The sequence below is a fragment of the Sapajus apella genome, unplaced genomic scaffold (genome assembly GCF_009761245.1).
Source record: "Sapajus apella isolate SASKATOON/1434 unplaced genomic scaffold, GSC_monkey_1.0 scaffold16, whole genome shotgun sequence".
Lineage (NCBI taxonomy): Eukaryota > Metazoa > Chordata > Mammalia > Primates > Cebidae > Sapajus > Sapajus apella.
The window spans coordinates 9,731,651-9,746,697 of NW_022436956.1; the positions used below are offsets into that span (position 1 = coordinate 9,731,651).

A 15,047-nucleotide genomic window follows, 5' to 3' on the forward strand; every position below is an offset into this window, starting at 1 on the left:
ATACCTAGCATATAATAAACACTATGTAAATATTGGCCATTATTATCATTCTTTCCAAGCACTAAACATCCTGCTAGTATAGTCCTAAAGACATCGTACACTATCATTCATCATCCTGCCTCTACGTCTTAACATAGCTAATACTCATGCTCCAATTGCCTCTTTCCTTGATATCTGCCTAATGAAGTTTCAACTTCAGGACCCCGCTGAACCTTAACCACTTCCAAAAAGCGTTCCTTGATTCCCGAATTTGCTTTTGTTTTTGTTTTTCTAAACAGGGTCTTGCTCTATCGCCAGGCTGAAGTGCAGTGGTGATCACAGCTCGCTGCAGCCTCAACCTCCCAGGCTCAAGCAATCCTCCCACTTCAGTTCCCTGGGTAGCTGGGACTACAGGCACATACAACCATGCCCAGCTAATTTTTGTATTTCTTGTAGAGACAGGGTTGCCCAGGCTGGTCTCAAACTCCTGAGCTCAAATGATCCACCCACCTCGGCCTCCCAAAGTACTGGATTATAAAGCATGAACCACTGAGCTCAGCCCCAAATCTGAATTAATCTTTCCATTCACTACATTACTGAAGTACTCTGTCAAATTTCTATCATGGCACACAGTGCTATCTACTGTCATTGAGTCATATTTATATGTCCATTTTAATCTTCCTTAATATATTATGGGCCAATATAACCTTATCCATTACCTATCTCTTTAATTTCTTATAATTATGCCAAAAAAAATCTTATTATCTATCTTTCTAACACTTAATACTATGTTTTCCCAATAACATTCATTAAGTGTATGTTGAATTGAAAACAAGTCAATAAGTCATTAAAATTTTAAGGACATTTATTTGCTTTATCTAGAAAAACAAAGCAAAGGGTTATAATGTTAAAACAACAGTTAACTATTTTATGAGTACAGAGAGGAACCAAAGATTTGTAAGAAAAGTAAACAACTACCTTTCTAGAAAAGATGATGGGAAGAGAATATGAACTTGTCCAAGATCCCTTCCTGCCCATTTCTAATCTTCCAACCCAGATACCATTTTTATTAGTGCTAAGCCATAGATTGCACTTTATGAAGCTCTGTTGGATAATGAGGTGAGAAGATCATCTTTAGCATTTTAAGAGTCTTACCTTCATTATCATAGGAGCCAGCCACAGATCGGGAGATATACCCAGGAACTACAGCAATCATGGCAGCAGCAAGAAGCCCAGCCCCTGCATCCTATAAGAAAAAAAGGGCATTAAGACATTAACACCAATGCAACTCTGAGAAAGAACAGAGGATCCAACTAGTCCATTCTGTTTATAATGGGCCCAGAAAACAGTCCAACAATTGCAACGTAGATGTGAGATGTCAGAAATGGTAGAAATGCCAGGACGCAATGGCTCACACCTGTAATCCCAGCACTTTGGGAGGCTGAAGCGGGCTGATCACCTGAGGTCAGGAGTTCGAGACCAATCTGATCAACAGGGAGAAACGCCATCTCTGCTAAAAATACAAAAATTAGCCAGGTGTGGTGGTGCATGCCTGTAATCCCAGCTACTTGGAAGGCTGAGGCACGAGAATCACTTGAACTCGGGAGGCAGAGGTTGCAGTGAACCGAGATCATGCCATTGCACTCCAGCATGGGCAACAAGAGCGAAACTTCATCTCAAAAAAAAAGAAGAAGAAAAAGGAAATGCTCACAGCACAAGAAAGCTAAAAACTTCATGACTAATTCCCTATGATGACACTAAACCTGACACTGAGAACACATATGCTGAGGACAGACAAATCAAGTGAGATGTCAAACATCAATACTGTCCCAGAATGGGCTGTCTGGCTACCAATCTCACCAAGCTTGTAAGTCTCTACTTCTAACAACATCTGCACATCACTGGAACACCAGTCACATCTCTACAACTCATGCAAGGACAGTCAAAGGAAGAAAAATTATTATTTCAGTTAAAAAGCCAAAAAAGTTAAGTGATAATCTACCTAAACCAAAGATGCTAAGAGCTTAGGCAATAAAGCTTAAATATCACCAGGCACCCTTTGAGCTCAGGAGAAAGGAGCAACAGATATAAGCCACACTCCAAAAAGCAAAGACTTGTCTGTTGAAAAGAGTCAAATTTGGGAAAGGGCAGCAAGGAGAAGGATGAAAAGTTTTCCAAACTAAATTCAGGCTTCCCAAACCCCGTACTGGTTTATCACCTCTCAGGTATCTCCCTGACACCACAGCACAAACTAAGAATAGCACCTAGGGAGCCAAGGTCAGCAATGCTGAAACATGGAAAAAGAGAGTCAGCATTATGGAGTTACTACGTAAGCCAAATGGCTTAAGAATTTTAAGATAATTTTTTTAATCAACAAATAATTGCTGAGTACATTCCTGGTAGGAAAAACTAACCATTTTGGAAAGTTTCATGTAGTTTTTGTTCCTCTCTTTTACACTGTGAGAACTTCAACCAAACATTTTGATTTTGCATTTTAAATGTTTTTTTTCTTTACGTAGCGATTTACATTTCATTTCCAACTGTTCTCTCATAAGGACAAACAATTACTAATGATAAAAAATCACATATTCCAGCCGGGCGTGGTGGCTCAGGCCTGTAATCCCAGCACTTTGGGAGGCCAAGGCAGATAGATCACCTGAAGTTCAAGATCAGCCTGGTCAACATAGTGAAACCCCATCTCTAATAAAAATAAAAAAAATTAGCCGGGCGTGGGAAGCAGGTGCCTGTAATCCCAGCTACTTGGGAGGCTGAGGCAGGAGAATCACTTGAACCCGGGAGGCAAAGGTTGCGGTGAGCTGAGATCATGCCACTGCACTCCAGCCTGGGCAACAAGAGCAAGACTCCATCTCAAAAAAAAAAAAAAAAAGGAAAAAGGCTAGGCATGGTGGCTCACTCATATAATCCTAGCACTTTGGAAGACCGAGGCGGCTGGATCACCTGAGGTCAGGAGTTTGTGACCAGCCTGATCAACATGGAGAAACCCTGCCTCTACTAAAAATACAAAATTAGCCAGGTGTGGTGGCACATGCCTGTAGTCCCAACTACTCAGGAGGCTGAGGCAGGAGAATCACTTGAATCTAGGAGGCAGAGGTTGTGGTGAGCCAAGATTGCGCCATTGCACTCCAGCCTGGGCAATAAGAGCAAAACTCTGTTTCAAAAAAAAACATACACACATATTCCAGAAAGGAGTTGGAATGAACCCAATTAATACAGCCCAGTAAAAGTTGTCTTTATTCTCTGGCTCCCTACCTTTCTAAGGCTCTGTCCCCCACCCTCCAGCATCTATTAAAGAGGCTCAATAACATTCATTCCCAAGCCTCCTGTCACCCCAAATCCTTCACCTTGAGCTCTTTGGTAAGGTGGTACGTGACGATGGTGGTGAAGGAGGAGAAGAGAGGGGCCAGGAACACACAGACATTCCGAATGTCGATGGTGATGTGGAAAAAATGGAGTACATGGTAGATTGCAGCAGAGGTGATCATTAAACCTGTAATGGGAAGAAGAAACTCCATTAGGTTGTCTTACCAGAACTTAAGGGAAAAAGAAAGGGAAAGTCCCAGCATCAATAAAGTGACTATGTAAGTCTTGACAAATCACCAGAAATACTAATACAGCAACTGCAGTAAGCCTATAAATTTCTCTCCTAAGGATTCAATCAGAAGTCTAGAACGTATAAAAGCCACCCATTTCTACTCTACTACAAATGTACTCCTATCTATATAAGATGCACTTTTAGGAATCTGTAATCAAAATGATATCACAAGTGTCACAAGACATACCTGCTAGAAATAAAAGAAACTGTTCTCTAGCATACAAATATTTGCTTTAAAAAAAAAAAAATCTGGTCTCCTCACCTGGGTAAATTGTTCCTCCAATGATTCGTCCCAAAGGGTACCAAGCTCGGTCATCAAACCAGTTATGGAATTTATAAAACCCCTCCTCAGCCAGGAACCTGGTAGTCCGATAATTAAAGTACCTATAGCAAGAAAGAAACTTTGTTGTGAATTTATGGTGAATTTTGCTCCTCGGGATACACCATTGAGAAACTCAGCATTACTCAATGAAAAATCAGTTTAGCATCAAAAATTATGCCATGAAATCATTTTCACAACCAGAAGTCTGTTTATTTCTAGCTCCATGCTTGTCTCAACTAAAGCATTGCTTCTCTCATGAGGAAATGAAACTGGAGCCTAACATTGTAACAAAGCAATCAAATGGGATACTTCATCAAGCTGACATGTAGCCATCAGGACCAGTCAGAGAATTCAAGCACCCTGAAGACAAAGCCACTGAGATGTGGGCACCAATAGATTCTGGCTTTCAGGCGACAGGAACATATTTTAAACAATCTATACTGCACACAAAGACACATGGATAATTTCCAGTGATAAGCATCTTTAAAGATGTTGGTACACCATCATATGTAGGATGAAAAATTTTTAACCTATTCCATAACACAAATTCCTTAATCAGTGTTTAAACTTTTAACAAGGTTTACTAATGCAGTTATGTAAAATGCTTCTTATGTCACCTGTATAGTAGCATAAAAATATAGATTACAGCTGGGCAGAGTAGCTCATGCATGTAAGCCCAGTACTTTGGGAGGCTGAGGTGGGAGAATCACTTAAGCCCAGGAGTTCAAGACTAGCCTGAGCAACATAGTAAGACCCCATCTCTACAGAAAAATTTTAAAAAATTAGCCAGGCATGGTGGCACACACCTATAGTCCCAGCTACTCAGGAGGCTGAAGTGGCAAGACTGCTTGAGCCCAGAAGGTCGAGGCTGCAGTGAGCCATGATCATAACAGTGTGCTCCAGACTGGGCAACAGAGCAAGACCCTGTCTCAAAAAAATAGATAGATAGATAGATAGATAGATAGACAGATGGATAGATAGATACACAGATACACAGATAACATGAAAAGTATTTGATATAAAATGCTTAAGAGCTATAAACGGAAAGACAGTTCTTTAGGCCCAAAATATATAAGCCCTTCTCTTAAGTTTCTCATTTAAAAAGAAATAAGGCTGGGCAAGGTAGCTAATACCTGTAATCCCAGTACTTTGGTAGGCCAAGGCAGGTGGATCACTTGAGCTCAAGAGTTCAAGACCAGCTTGCACAACATAGCAAGACCCTGTCTCTAAAAAAATACAAAAATTAGCAGGACTTAGTGGCACACACCTGTAGTCCCAGCTACTTGGGAGGTTGAAATAAGAAGACCACCTGAGCCCAGGGAGGTTGAAGCTTCAGTGAGCCGTGATCATGCCACTGCATTCCAGTCTGGTGACAGAGTAAGACCCTATCTCAAAACAAAAAATTAATAATAATAATAAATAAAAATAAATAAGAGGCTGGCGCGGTAGTTCATGCCTGTTATCCCAGCACTTTGGGAGGCTGAGGTGGGTAGATGGCTTGAGCACAGGAGTTTGAGACCAGCCTGGGAACATGGTAAGACCCAATCTATAAAAAAATACAAAAATTAGCTGGACGTGGTAGTAAGCGCCTACAGTCCGAGCTACTTGGGGGGCTAAGGCGGGAGGATTGCTTGAGCCCAGGAGATTGAGGCTGCATGAGCCATAATTGAGCCACTGAACTTCAGCATGGGCGACAGAGCAAGACGCTGTCTCCAAAAAAAAAAAGGAAGACAGACAAAAATAAACAAAGAGTCTCAAACTAGAGATAGTTTAATTACTACACATAATCATGACTAACCATCCTCTCTGTCTACCTCTCTAACCCTATTTCCTCCTTGGTTAGTCAAGTTTTGAAAGCTGAAGTAAACAGAAGCAACAGATGGCAGAAATCTCTATCTTTCTGTTTGTCACTGATGTTATTTTGGTGACTGTCAGGAACAGAAGAGATGAGGGTTGCAGGCATCAATATGTGTCAGAATTGTGTCCTTTACCTACCAGTAGGAGAAGTAAAGTGAGAGAGAGGAAATATAAGTTAGTAGAAATAGGTCTGGACTGGGTTCACCACTCTGGGCATCAGTTTCCTCCTATGCAAAAGGAAGTGTCAAGTCCTTTATGGTCCCTAACAGCTCTTGACAACAAGACAGATGCTCTTGCTTTCCCTGATTATCTAACACCATTATTTGCTCATCCAGGGAGTCTGAGAAAGAAGTCTAACAGATTGGGATCAAGAAACAAAAGGAGGTCAGGCATGGAGGCTCACGCCTATAATCCCAGTACTTTGTGAGGCAGAGGAGGGAGGATTGCTTGAGCCCAGGAGTTTGATACCAGCCTGGGAAACATCGTGAGGCTCCATCTCTACAAAAATTTTTCTAAAAATTAGCCAGGCATGGTGGCATATGCCTGTGGTCCCAGCTACTTGGGAAGCTGAGGTGGGAGGATTACCTGGGCCCCAGAGGTCAAGGCTGCAGTAAGCCATAATCATGCCACTGCACTTCAGCTTGGGTGACAGTCAGACCCAGTCTCAAACAAAAAAAGGAAAAACAAAAGGATAGGTTTCCTCATTCATGAGAAAAAGTATAAACTGATTTGAGAGGCCCCAAACAGAATATTTGTAATGCCTCCAAAACACTTTCAAATATCTACACAAAATTAAAAATTTGCAAATAGATGCAGGCATTTTGAATCAATACCCCACAAGCTTGAATATACTATTTTTAAGATGTCAATAATATTTCAAGAGCCTACGATTTTGGCCCTCCAAGTTTGTTATAAGCCTTAACTTTAGGCAATATAAAAAACTGGAGTCAGACAAATGTACATTTAAATCTTGGTTCCTCCATGTACTGAATATGTAACCTTAGATAACCATTACCAGCCTGAGTCTCCTTATTTCTTTTTTTGGGACAGAGTCTTGCTCTGTTGCCAAGGGTGGAGTGCAGTGGTGTAATCTCGGCTCACTGCAACCTCCACCTCCCGGGTTCAAGCGATTCTCCTGCTTCAGCCTCCCAAGTAGCTGGGATTACAGGCACATGCCACCACACCCAGCAAATTTTCGTCTTTTTAGAAGAGACGGGGCTTCACTATGTTGGCCAGGCTGGTCTTGAACTCCTGACCTCGTGATCTGCCTGCCTTGGCTTCCCATGGTGCTGGGTTACAGGCGTGAGCCACTGTGCCCCACTGAGTCTCCTCATTGCTAAGAAGGGAATAATAGTACCTACATCTCAAAGGGTTGCTGAAAGGATTTGGAGATAATCTGTAAATTAGTGCTTGGAACAAAATGAATGCTTAGTAAATGGTAGTTATTAATACCACTGAGGACTTCCACTATATCTTTTTCATCTGATGAACAAAACTCCCAATCAAACTGATAACTCTGAGCTTTTGGCATTGCCCTAGAATTTTAACTACGAAGCCCAACTTCTATCACAAAAACTGCTAACAAACAAACAAACAAAAAATGTCATGAATCTCAAGTCCATGATTTGTGATTCTCTTCTGAGCCTGGAATGTACACCAGGATCCTTTCCCTTAATCTGCAAACTTTTATCAAACTGAGCAGCCAGCATTCTCTTAGCCTATCCAGATCTTAAACGATAGGCAGACATACTAGCAATGCCTCTCACGTTTTTTGAGGTTGAGATTTACTTGGTAATTCCAACACATACTTTTTTTTTCTATAGAGATGGGGTCTCACCACATTGCCCAGGCTGGTCTCAAATTCCTGAGCTCAAGTGATTCCCCAACCTTGGCCTCCCAAAGTGCTGAGCCACCGTGCCTGGCCTCCAACACATATATTTTAAAAGCAGATAATTATCTCCTTTGGAAGAGTTTAAGGTTTTTTTTCCCCTGAAATGTACTGAAAGCACATCTCTATCACTGAGAGCAGACTGAAATTTTAACCCAAAACCCATGAACCTGAATGCCTCCCAAAGAAAATAATATCAGATCAAGCAAAGGTACTCACGGATCAAACTCATGAATAACACTTTCAAATCTCAGGACAGCAAAGAGACGAGTGGAAAAAGCTGCAAAAAACCAGAGAATTAATATTTTATTGGTATTGTGCCATGGAAGAGCAGCAGATATAGTACTATAATGAAGACAGTATTATGCAGTAGAGAGATCACAGAAAATATAAAATAATTCCTGAATAAAGTCTTTATCCATCTCTTCCCACATATAGGAAACGAAAAAAGTTTACTTTCCCCTGACAATGGCATCTACATTTTCCACTTTCACAGGACACAGTTAACTAATTATAAAAGCCTGTAACATTACATTCACCTACTAATGCCAAACTCAACTTACATGGTCATCTTCTATATACGTTGACACTCCCACCATACACACACACAACAAACCTTAACCTTGGAGCAAAGAGGTATGGCAAGCAAGTCCTATACCTAGGACTCATGAAGAGCCAGAAAATCTAAAAAACAGAGTAACCTCTCAAGAGACTTTCAAAAATACTAAAGGAGGCACCTAAACTGAAGATAATTGTCTTTTACAAAAATCAGTTATCCAAGGGTCCCCAATATCTCTTTCAGCCCTATGAGAAAACAGAATTGGCACAGCATGTTTCCCATTCTTTCACAGATGATCATAGCCCTGATTTTTTTTTTTTTTTTTGAGAGAGAGCCTCAATCTGTCACCCATATTGTAGTGCAGTGGTGCAGTCTCTGCTCACTGCAACCTCTGCCTCTCAGGTTCAAGTGATTCTTGTGCCTCAGCCACCCAAGTAGCTGGGATTACAGGTATCCACCACCACACCCAACTAATTTTTGTATTTTTACAGGGTTTCACCATGTTGGCCAGGTTGGTCTCAAACTCCCAGGCTCAAGTGATCTACCCACCCCAGGCTCCCAAAGTGCTGAGATTACAGAAGTGAGCCACTGTGCCTGGCCCATAGCTGTGACTTTTATATTCCTTTTACTTTATTTTGTCTTCATAAAATTATACTGATGAGAAATGGAAAAACATAACAATCTGCTAAAAAGAACAAGGCATTTTAAGGTAGCCATTTTCAATGTTTTTCTAGACTTTCTCCTTTCTATCCCCAAAGAAAGAGAGGTTCACGTGCACACTCACATAATACAGCAGCCATTGACAGAATGAGAAGCTTCAGAAGTGTGTCCTGCTTCTCATAGGACAATCGCAAAAATCCAAGCTTAGTCATCTTGACATGAATGGGTGGCAACAGGTGACAATCAGCTAAAATGAAAAAGTCAAAACCACAGGATATTGAATACCTTCAATTTACCTCATTAACCTTCATATTTTATGATGAAAGGGAAACATAAAGGACATAGAAGCTAGCAAAAACACCAGAAAGGGTCAAGGCTAATGCTAATATCCAACTCTGGCTTCAAGTATGATCAACCTGTAAGGAATTAGGCAAAAGTCAAGTCTAAGTGTCAAGTCTAAAATGGAGTGGTCAGAATAAACCACTCATAATTCTATTTCCCACTCCTTCACAGCTAACAAGTACATAAGCACAATTAGCAACAGTATAGTACAACAAGGAAGAGATGAAAATATAAATAGGAACAATTGGAAATACTGAAAAATAATAAAATGGAGAAAGAGAGCACTCAGGAAAAGGTAGGATTCTATGGGGATGGGGGGAAGCAGGAAATGAACACTGAGACCAGACGTGAAAGCCCCAGCACTTTGGGAGGCCAAGGAGGGAGGATTGCTTGAAGCCAGGAGTTCAAGACCAATCTGAGCGACAGAGCGAAAACCCACCTCCACAAAAAATTGTAAAATTATGCAGGCTTGCTGGCTGGCACCTGCAGTCCCAGCTACTCAGGAAGCTGAGGCAGGAGTTGGAGGCTGCAGTGGGCTATGATCACACCTCTGCACTTCAGCCTGGGCAACAGAGCCAGAATTCATCTCTTTAAAAAGGAAAAAAAAAAAAAAAGAAGGGAAAAGCAATAAGAGGAAAAACAGAAGTCACCACTGAATCAGCACAATATCCTACCCTAAATTTAAACTTCAACTGAATGGCTATAAACTTTTTTCTTTTCCAAATCCCAATTGGGCTGTCAGGTCAACTGAGAGCATGACTGATAACTAATGAAGGAAAAATCATTCACTCAAGAGAGGAGGTACATACATACAGATCCACTGTGCTCTCAATCGCATATATCAGACTAACTACTGCTCAGATCTATACCCGCTTTCAATCACCTATCCCAAGGCATCTCTGTAACTGACAATGCTGATTTAAGAGATTGATTCAATTACACAGAGACAGTTTGATGGCACCAGATGATAATCTGGATGCCACTAGATAATCTAGATATCACTAGATGATAATCTAGAGGGAAAGAAAACGAATTTTTCCTACTGAAGCAGAAGAGTGGGGGGAAAAAAAGTAGATTAAAATGTTGAGGGACACTATCTGTAGGCAGTACAAAACGGAAATCACATGATGGTTAAGAATTATTTAGATAGCACTAATCTACCATAGGTTAGTTATTCTTGAATAAGACAGTACTATCACCTTCTTAAATCATCATTGAAGGCTTTTTTTGCTTTATTCTTTTTGACACATAATTGTACATATTTATGGAGTGTGACATTTTGGTACATGTATATCATGTATAATAATCAGGTTAGGATAATTAGTAGATTCATCACCTCAAACACTTATTGTTTTGTTGTCTTAGGAATATTCAAAATCCACTCTTCTAGCTATCTGAAAATATATAATAAATTATGTATTTTTGTTGTTAATTATACTCCAAATCATAGTTATCCTATAGAACACTAGAATGTATTCCTCCTATCTAGTTGTACTTGTATATCTCTTAACAAACCTGTGTCTATCCTCCCCCACGAGTCTTTTTCCCACTATTATTGGAATAAAGAAGAAAGAAAATAAAAACAAAAACAAAAAACACTGGACTAGGTGGAAGGCATACAGAATGCTAGCCCCAACACTAAGAAGTCAAGCATGTTCTCCACAATTAACTGTCCCAGAAGAGCAGATTTAGAAATATGTTTAAGTATATTCCCAAAGGGAAAACTTGTTTTGTAATCAAAAATGGGAAGTCAACAATTCAGCCGTATCTCTCAGGGTTTGCAGCTGTTTTCTGGAATGCCTGAAATAGGAACAAACTTGACACCAATGTGTCGATATGAGCCACACACCAAAATGAGACTGCTAAGACCTCTACTTGAAAACTGAGTAAAGTAACTGGTCATTTCGGGCAGGACCGTAAGGGAGATTTCATCTCGTGCTCTTTGGTCACTTCAGCACAGCGCCAAAGCAAATAAGAGCAAAAACACCTTTCTTAAAACACTTACCATCTGCGTTCCTCTTCAACTGTGCCCTGCAAGCCGTGGCATATCCTGCCACCGTAGCTCTAGTTTCCCAGACTGCAATTTCCCCAGCCACGTTTTCCTACACACGTTTCCATACTCTCTCACAATCCTTTACTATCCTCTCCCTCCGGCTCTCTCCAGCGGGTCCCACCTCCCTCTTCTTCCCCCGGCTCAAAGAACTGACCACCTCTGATACCCCCCAGCGCGGGACCCTCATCACCCCAGCATTCTACGCGCCTTCCCCTCCAGAACTAGTCCCGGGACCCAGTCTTTCCCACGCTCTGTACCCAAGACCCACCTTACCCTCCCTCCCCAGACCCTCACATCCTTCCATCCAGGAAGCCCCCACACCACGCCCCACGCCCCTTCCTCTGCAAGGCCCTAAGCTCTGCTCTCCACCCTCATTTAGAGTTTTGCTTCCAGCACTTCGTTCAGTCCCACCAACGCCATGGACTGCACCTGCCACTGATTTTCAAGTTAAGTTCTACGGCTTTCTCACCTGGACAGCTTTACTAAGCAATCCGCTGGGCTCCCTCGGCCATCAGTTCAGCGGCGCACCCAACCCTGGCAGCGAACAGATCCGCCTCCCGGACTGCGTCCCTGTTGGCTGGCTCCCGGCCAATAAGACGCTTCCGGAGAACGATAGGATCGCGGAACTGTCTGTCAAAGGAGGAGGCGTAAACCAAGCCTTGAATCCAGTTGTTAATTGGTCATTACAGCTATCATTTAGCACTCTAGAGGCGGGGCTGTGTGCTCCCGCCGGGCTATCATAGGCCGGCGCATCGGAGTCAGGAGCGCGTAAAGAACATGCCCTAAGCAGTTTGGTTGAGAGCCGAGGAGTGACGTGTCAGTCTGCGGAACCACTGGGAGTCGCGGTGGAAAGGCGTAGGCTGCGGACTCCCGTCATGTGACAAGAAGCGGAAACTACGCCGAAATAGACCCAAGCTGCAAGTCCCAGTAAGTCGGAATGCGGAGCCGCTGGTCTCTTGTCTTTTTTAAGTTAGAAATTGTTACCTAATACAAGGTGAAAGGAGAGGAGGGACGCATTTTCTACCCACTTATTCTCAGTTTAAACTCAAACGCTTCCTGGTCCACACCGTTCCGTCTTTTGCAGGATGTGCCTGATAATTAGCTCAAGAGCTTTTACTGTGCTTTGGTAACTGCGATGCACCTGGGAACCTTGACAGTTCACAAGACATGGCCCTTTTTTCAGCCACTGGCTTTGTGAAAGAGCGTGCCTAGGCCTAAAGGGGTTGCCGGGGCTAAGCTGGAAGCGTCTCCACTGCCAGCTGAGACAGCCGGCGCCGCGGAGGCACAGCTCTCCCAAACAGCAGGCGGGCTTCCTCGGGGGACCAGGAGGCAGCCCGGCCATGCCTTAGCAGCCCTTTGTAAGATACCTGCCAGAGAGCCGCTCTCCCTATCCTAACTTGCCTCTCTTCTCCCGCACCCTACGGCCCCTCACCCCCAATAGCGTTGCTAAGGGCAGAGAAGTGGACGAAGTTTCAGCAGCAATTCCACCATCTCAGACTCGCAACCAACACACCTACATCATGCACTTCCACTCCCTGCGCGCCTCGGTAAGCTAAGGCTACACCAGAGAGAGTGGGAACGTCCCGCAGCTCTTCGAGCTTGTTGCCACTGCCATTCCCACAGCTTCCTATTTACTCTCCCACAAAGGCAACCCACCGTTTATTGAAAGGTCATTGTTTAAACCAGTGCTTCAGAATCACATGTGCTTTTTCCAAAATTCACATGACCAGGCTTCCCTCAGGACGTTATGATTCAATAGATCTGCTTTTTTGTTTTTAATAGTAAGTGTTCGCAAAAGCAAACAAGCTGAGCCTGAAGGAATTACAGAACTTGAAGTAAATGCTTCTTCGAAACAAGAGTTTTTTCTCTTTTTTTTTTTTTTTAAAGGTAATCAGTTATTTCATTAGATTATTAGGACATTTAAAATACCAATTTGTGAGGATAAATTCCATTTGTCAGGGCAAACACAGATCGCAGGTAGCCCTGGAGCTGAGGAATAGCTTTGATTTTTGGTAAAATTTGTGAGTCCACAGCTTTCTGATCAATCTTGCGCTGCTCTGTAATCTTGTATTTCTCTTTTTCTGTGTCGAAGATCTCACCTTTCTTGTGTCTGGGCTTTCGCAGCTTCTTCTTGAAGTAAGCATCAGTAAGATGTTTTGGGATTTTTACATTGCTGATATCAATTTTGGGTGAGGTGGCAATGACAAATTTCTGGTGCGTTCTTCGCAGAGGAACTCAATTGAGGACCAGAGGTCCAGTCACAAGTAATAAGCCACTAGCCAGCTGCTTCAGGAAAACCACCCTCTTGCCCCTGTGGCATCCAGTGAGGATGATCAGAATGGTCCCGGGGGTGATGCTGGCTCGCAGTTTTCTCACGTGCTGCCTGAAGGGTTTTTTGCCGTGGCTCAACAGCTTTCGAGGCACATCTTCAGGAGGATAATCCCTAGGCATTTTGCGAAGTATAACCACCCGGGTACCGCCGTTTTGTCACCACCAACTGGATTTGTAATAGTTGCAAGAACCTTCTCCTTTTTCTTTTCAACCTTGGATTCAGCTGCTGAGTACTTCCTCTTGTACATGGCCTTTCTGGAATACATGGCAGATCGGGAATACCTGCCAATTAGACAGGATTGCGGCTGCAATGGGGCTTCCCCTTCTTGGGCTTTTTAGCCTTGAGGTTACCCTTTTTCACTTTGTTACCAGCATCAGCTTTCTTGGCTTCAGGTTTCTTGAGTATCCAGCTTCTCAACTTTTTCACCTGCCATCTTGCAAGATGGGCAAGAGTGAGTTTTTTCTCTTTTAAAAAAAAAAAAAAGGCGGGGGTGGAATTAAAATTAGAAAGATTGTGTTAAAGCTTTTTTTTTTTTTTTTTTAAAGTACTACCTTAAAATACTGAGGCCAGGCGCCGTGGCTCAAGCCTGTAATCCCAGCACTTTGGGACGCTGAGGCAGGTGGATCACTTGAGGTCAGGAGTTCAAGAACAGCCTGGCCAACATGGTGAAACCGTGTCTCTACTAAAAATACAAAAATTAGCTGGGCATGGTGGCGGGTGCCTGTAATCCCGGCTACTGGGGAGGCTGAGGCAGGAGAATCGCTTGAACCCAGGAGTCGGAGGTTGCAGTGAACCAAGATCATGCTATTGCACTACAGCCTGGGTGACAGAGACTCCGTCTCCAAAAAAAAAAAAAAAAAGTATTAAACATATTTCTTAAAGAGAATACATTTAAGCTTCCAAGTGATGAAATTAAGTCAGCCTTTTCAGAAGTCAAAATAATGTGTGAACAAAGTTTGAAAATCAAAGCTTATTTTTAGGATGAGTCTCTGGTACCAGTCCATGGGGAAAGGCTTATTTATGAATAAAATCAAAGGAAAACAAACTCATTGGAAAATCATTATAATTATTATAAACAAACCTTGAGAGCCAGGTGTGGTGGCTCAGGATTGTAATCCCAGCACTTTGGGAGGTTGAGACGAGAGGATGGTTTGAGGTCAGGGGTTCAAGACTAGCCTGGGCAACATAGTGAGATGCAGTACCTACAAAAAATAATTTAAAAAATTAGCTGGACGTGGTCGTGTAAACCCAACTACTGAGGAGGCTGAGGCAGGAGGATCACTTGAGCCCAGAAGTTAGGCAGAAGTGAGCTATGATCACACCACTTTACTCCAGCCTGGGCAACAGAGCAAGAAATACCCTGTCTTTAAAATAAAATAATAAAATAAATAAACCTAGAGTTTATACATGAATTTAATGTATCAGTTAATCCCCCCCCCCCC

The 15,047-nt window shown here is 42.5% G+C and overlaps 1 protein-coding gene, 1 long non-coding RNA gene and 1 pseudogene across 4 annotated transcripts in view; 1 reads left to right on the forward strand and 2 right to left on the reverse strand.

Moving 5' to 3' along the window:
• The window catches only part of STT3A (STT3 oligosaccharyltransferase complex catalytic subunit A), a 29,591-nt gene extending 17,730 nt beyond the window's left edge, over window positions 1–11,861 (reverse strand). The window contains exons 1-6 of one of the 2 annotated variants that reach the window (XM_032285032.1): window positions 11,743–11,861; window positions 9,003–9,125; window positions 7,879–7,939; window positions 3,855–3,976; window positions 3,342–3,487; window positions 1,135–1,225 (exon numbers count right to left, since the gene is read on the reverse strand). In XM_032285032.1, coding sequence (XP_032140923.1) covers window positions 1,135–1,225; window positions 3,342–3,487; window positions 3,855–3,976; window positions 7,879–7,939; window positions 9,003–9,090 — 508 coding nt within the window. In that variant the 5' untranslated portion in view covers window positions 9,091–9,125; window positions 11,743–11,861. The remainder of the gene's footprint in view (window positions 1–1,134; window positions 1,226–3,341; window positions 3,488–3,854; window positions 3,977–7,878; window positions 7,940–9,002; window positions 9,126–11,742) is intronic. The other variant, XM_032285033.1, reaches the window with a different exon arrangement.
• LOC116556068 lies at window positions 5,364–5,640 on the forward strand. The gene is made up of 2 exons (XR_004270814.1): window positions 5,364–5,399; window positions 5,533–5,640. It is a non-coding gene; the product is annotated as an uncharacterized LOC116556068 (long non-coding RNA).
• Window positions 11,862–13,130: 1,269 nt separating the features above from the next.
• On the reverse strand, window positions 13,131–14,038 carry LOC116556069 (annotated as a pseudogene). The gene has a single exon (XR_004270815.1). The product of XR_004270815.1 is annotated as a 60S ribosomal protein L6 pseudogene (transcript).
• Window positions 14,039–15,047: the final 1,009 nt, after the last annotated feature.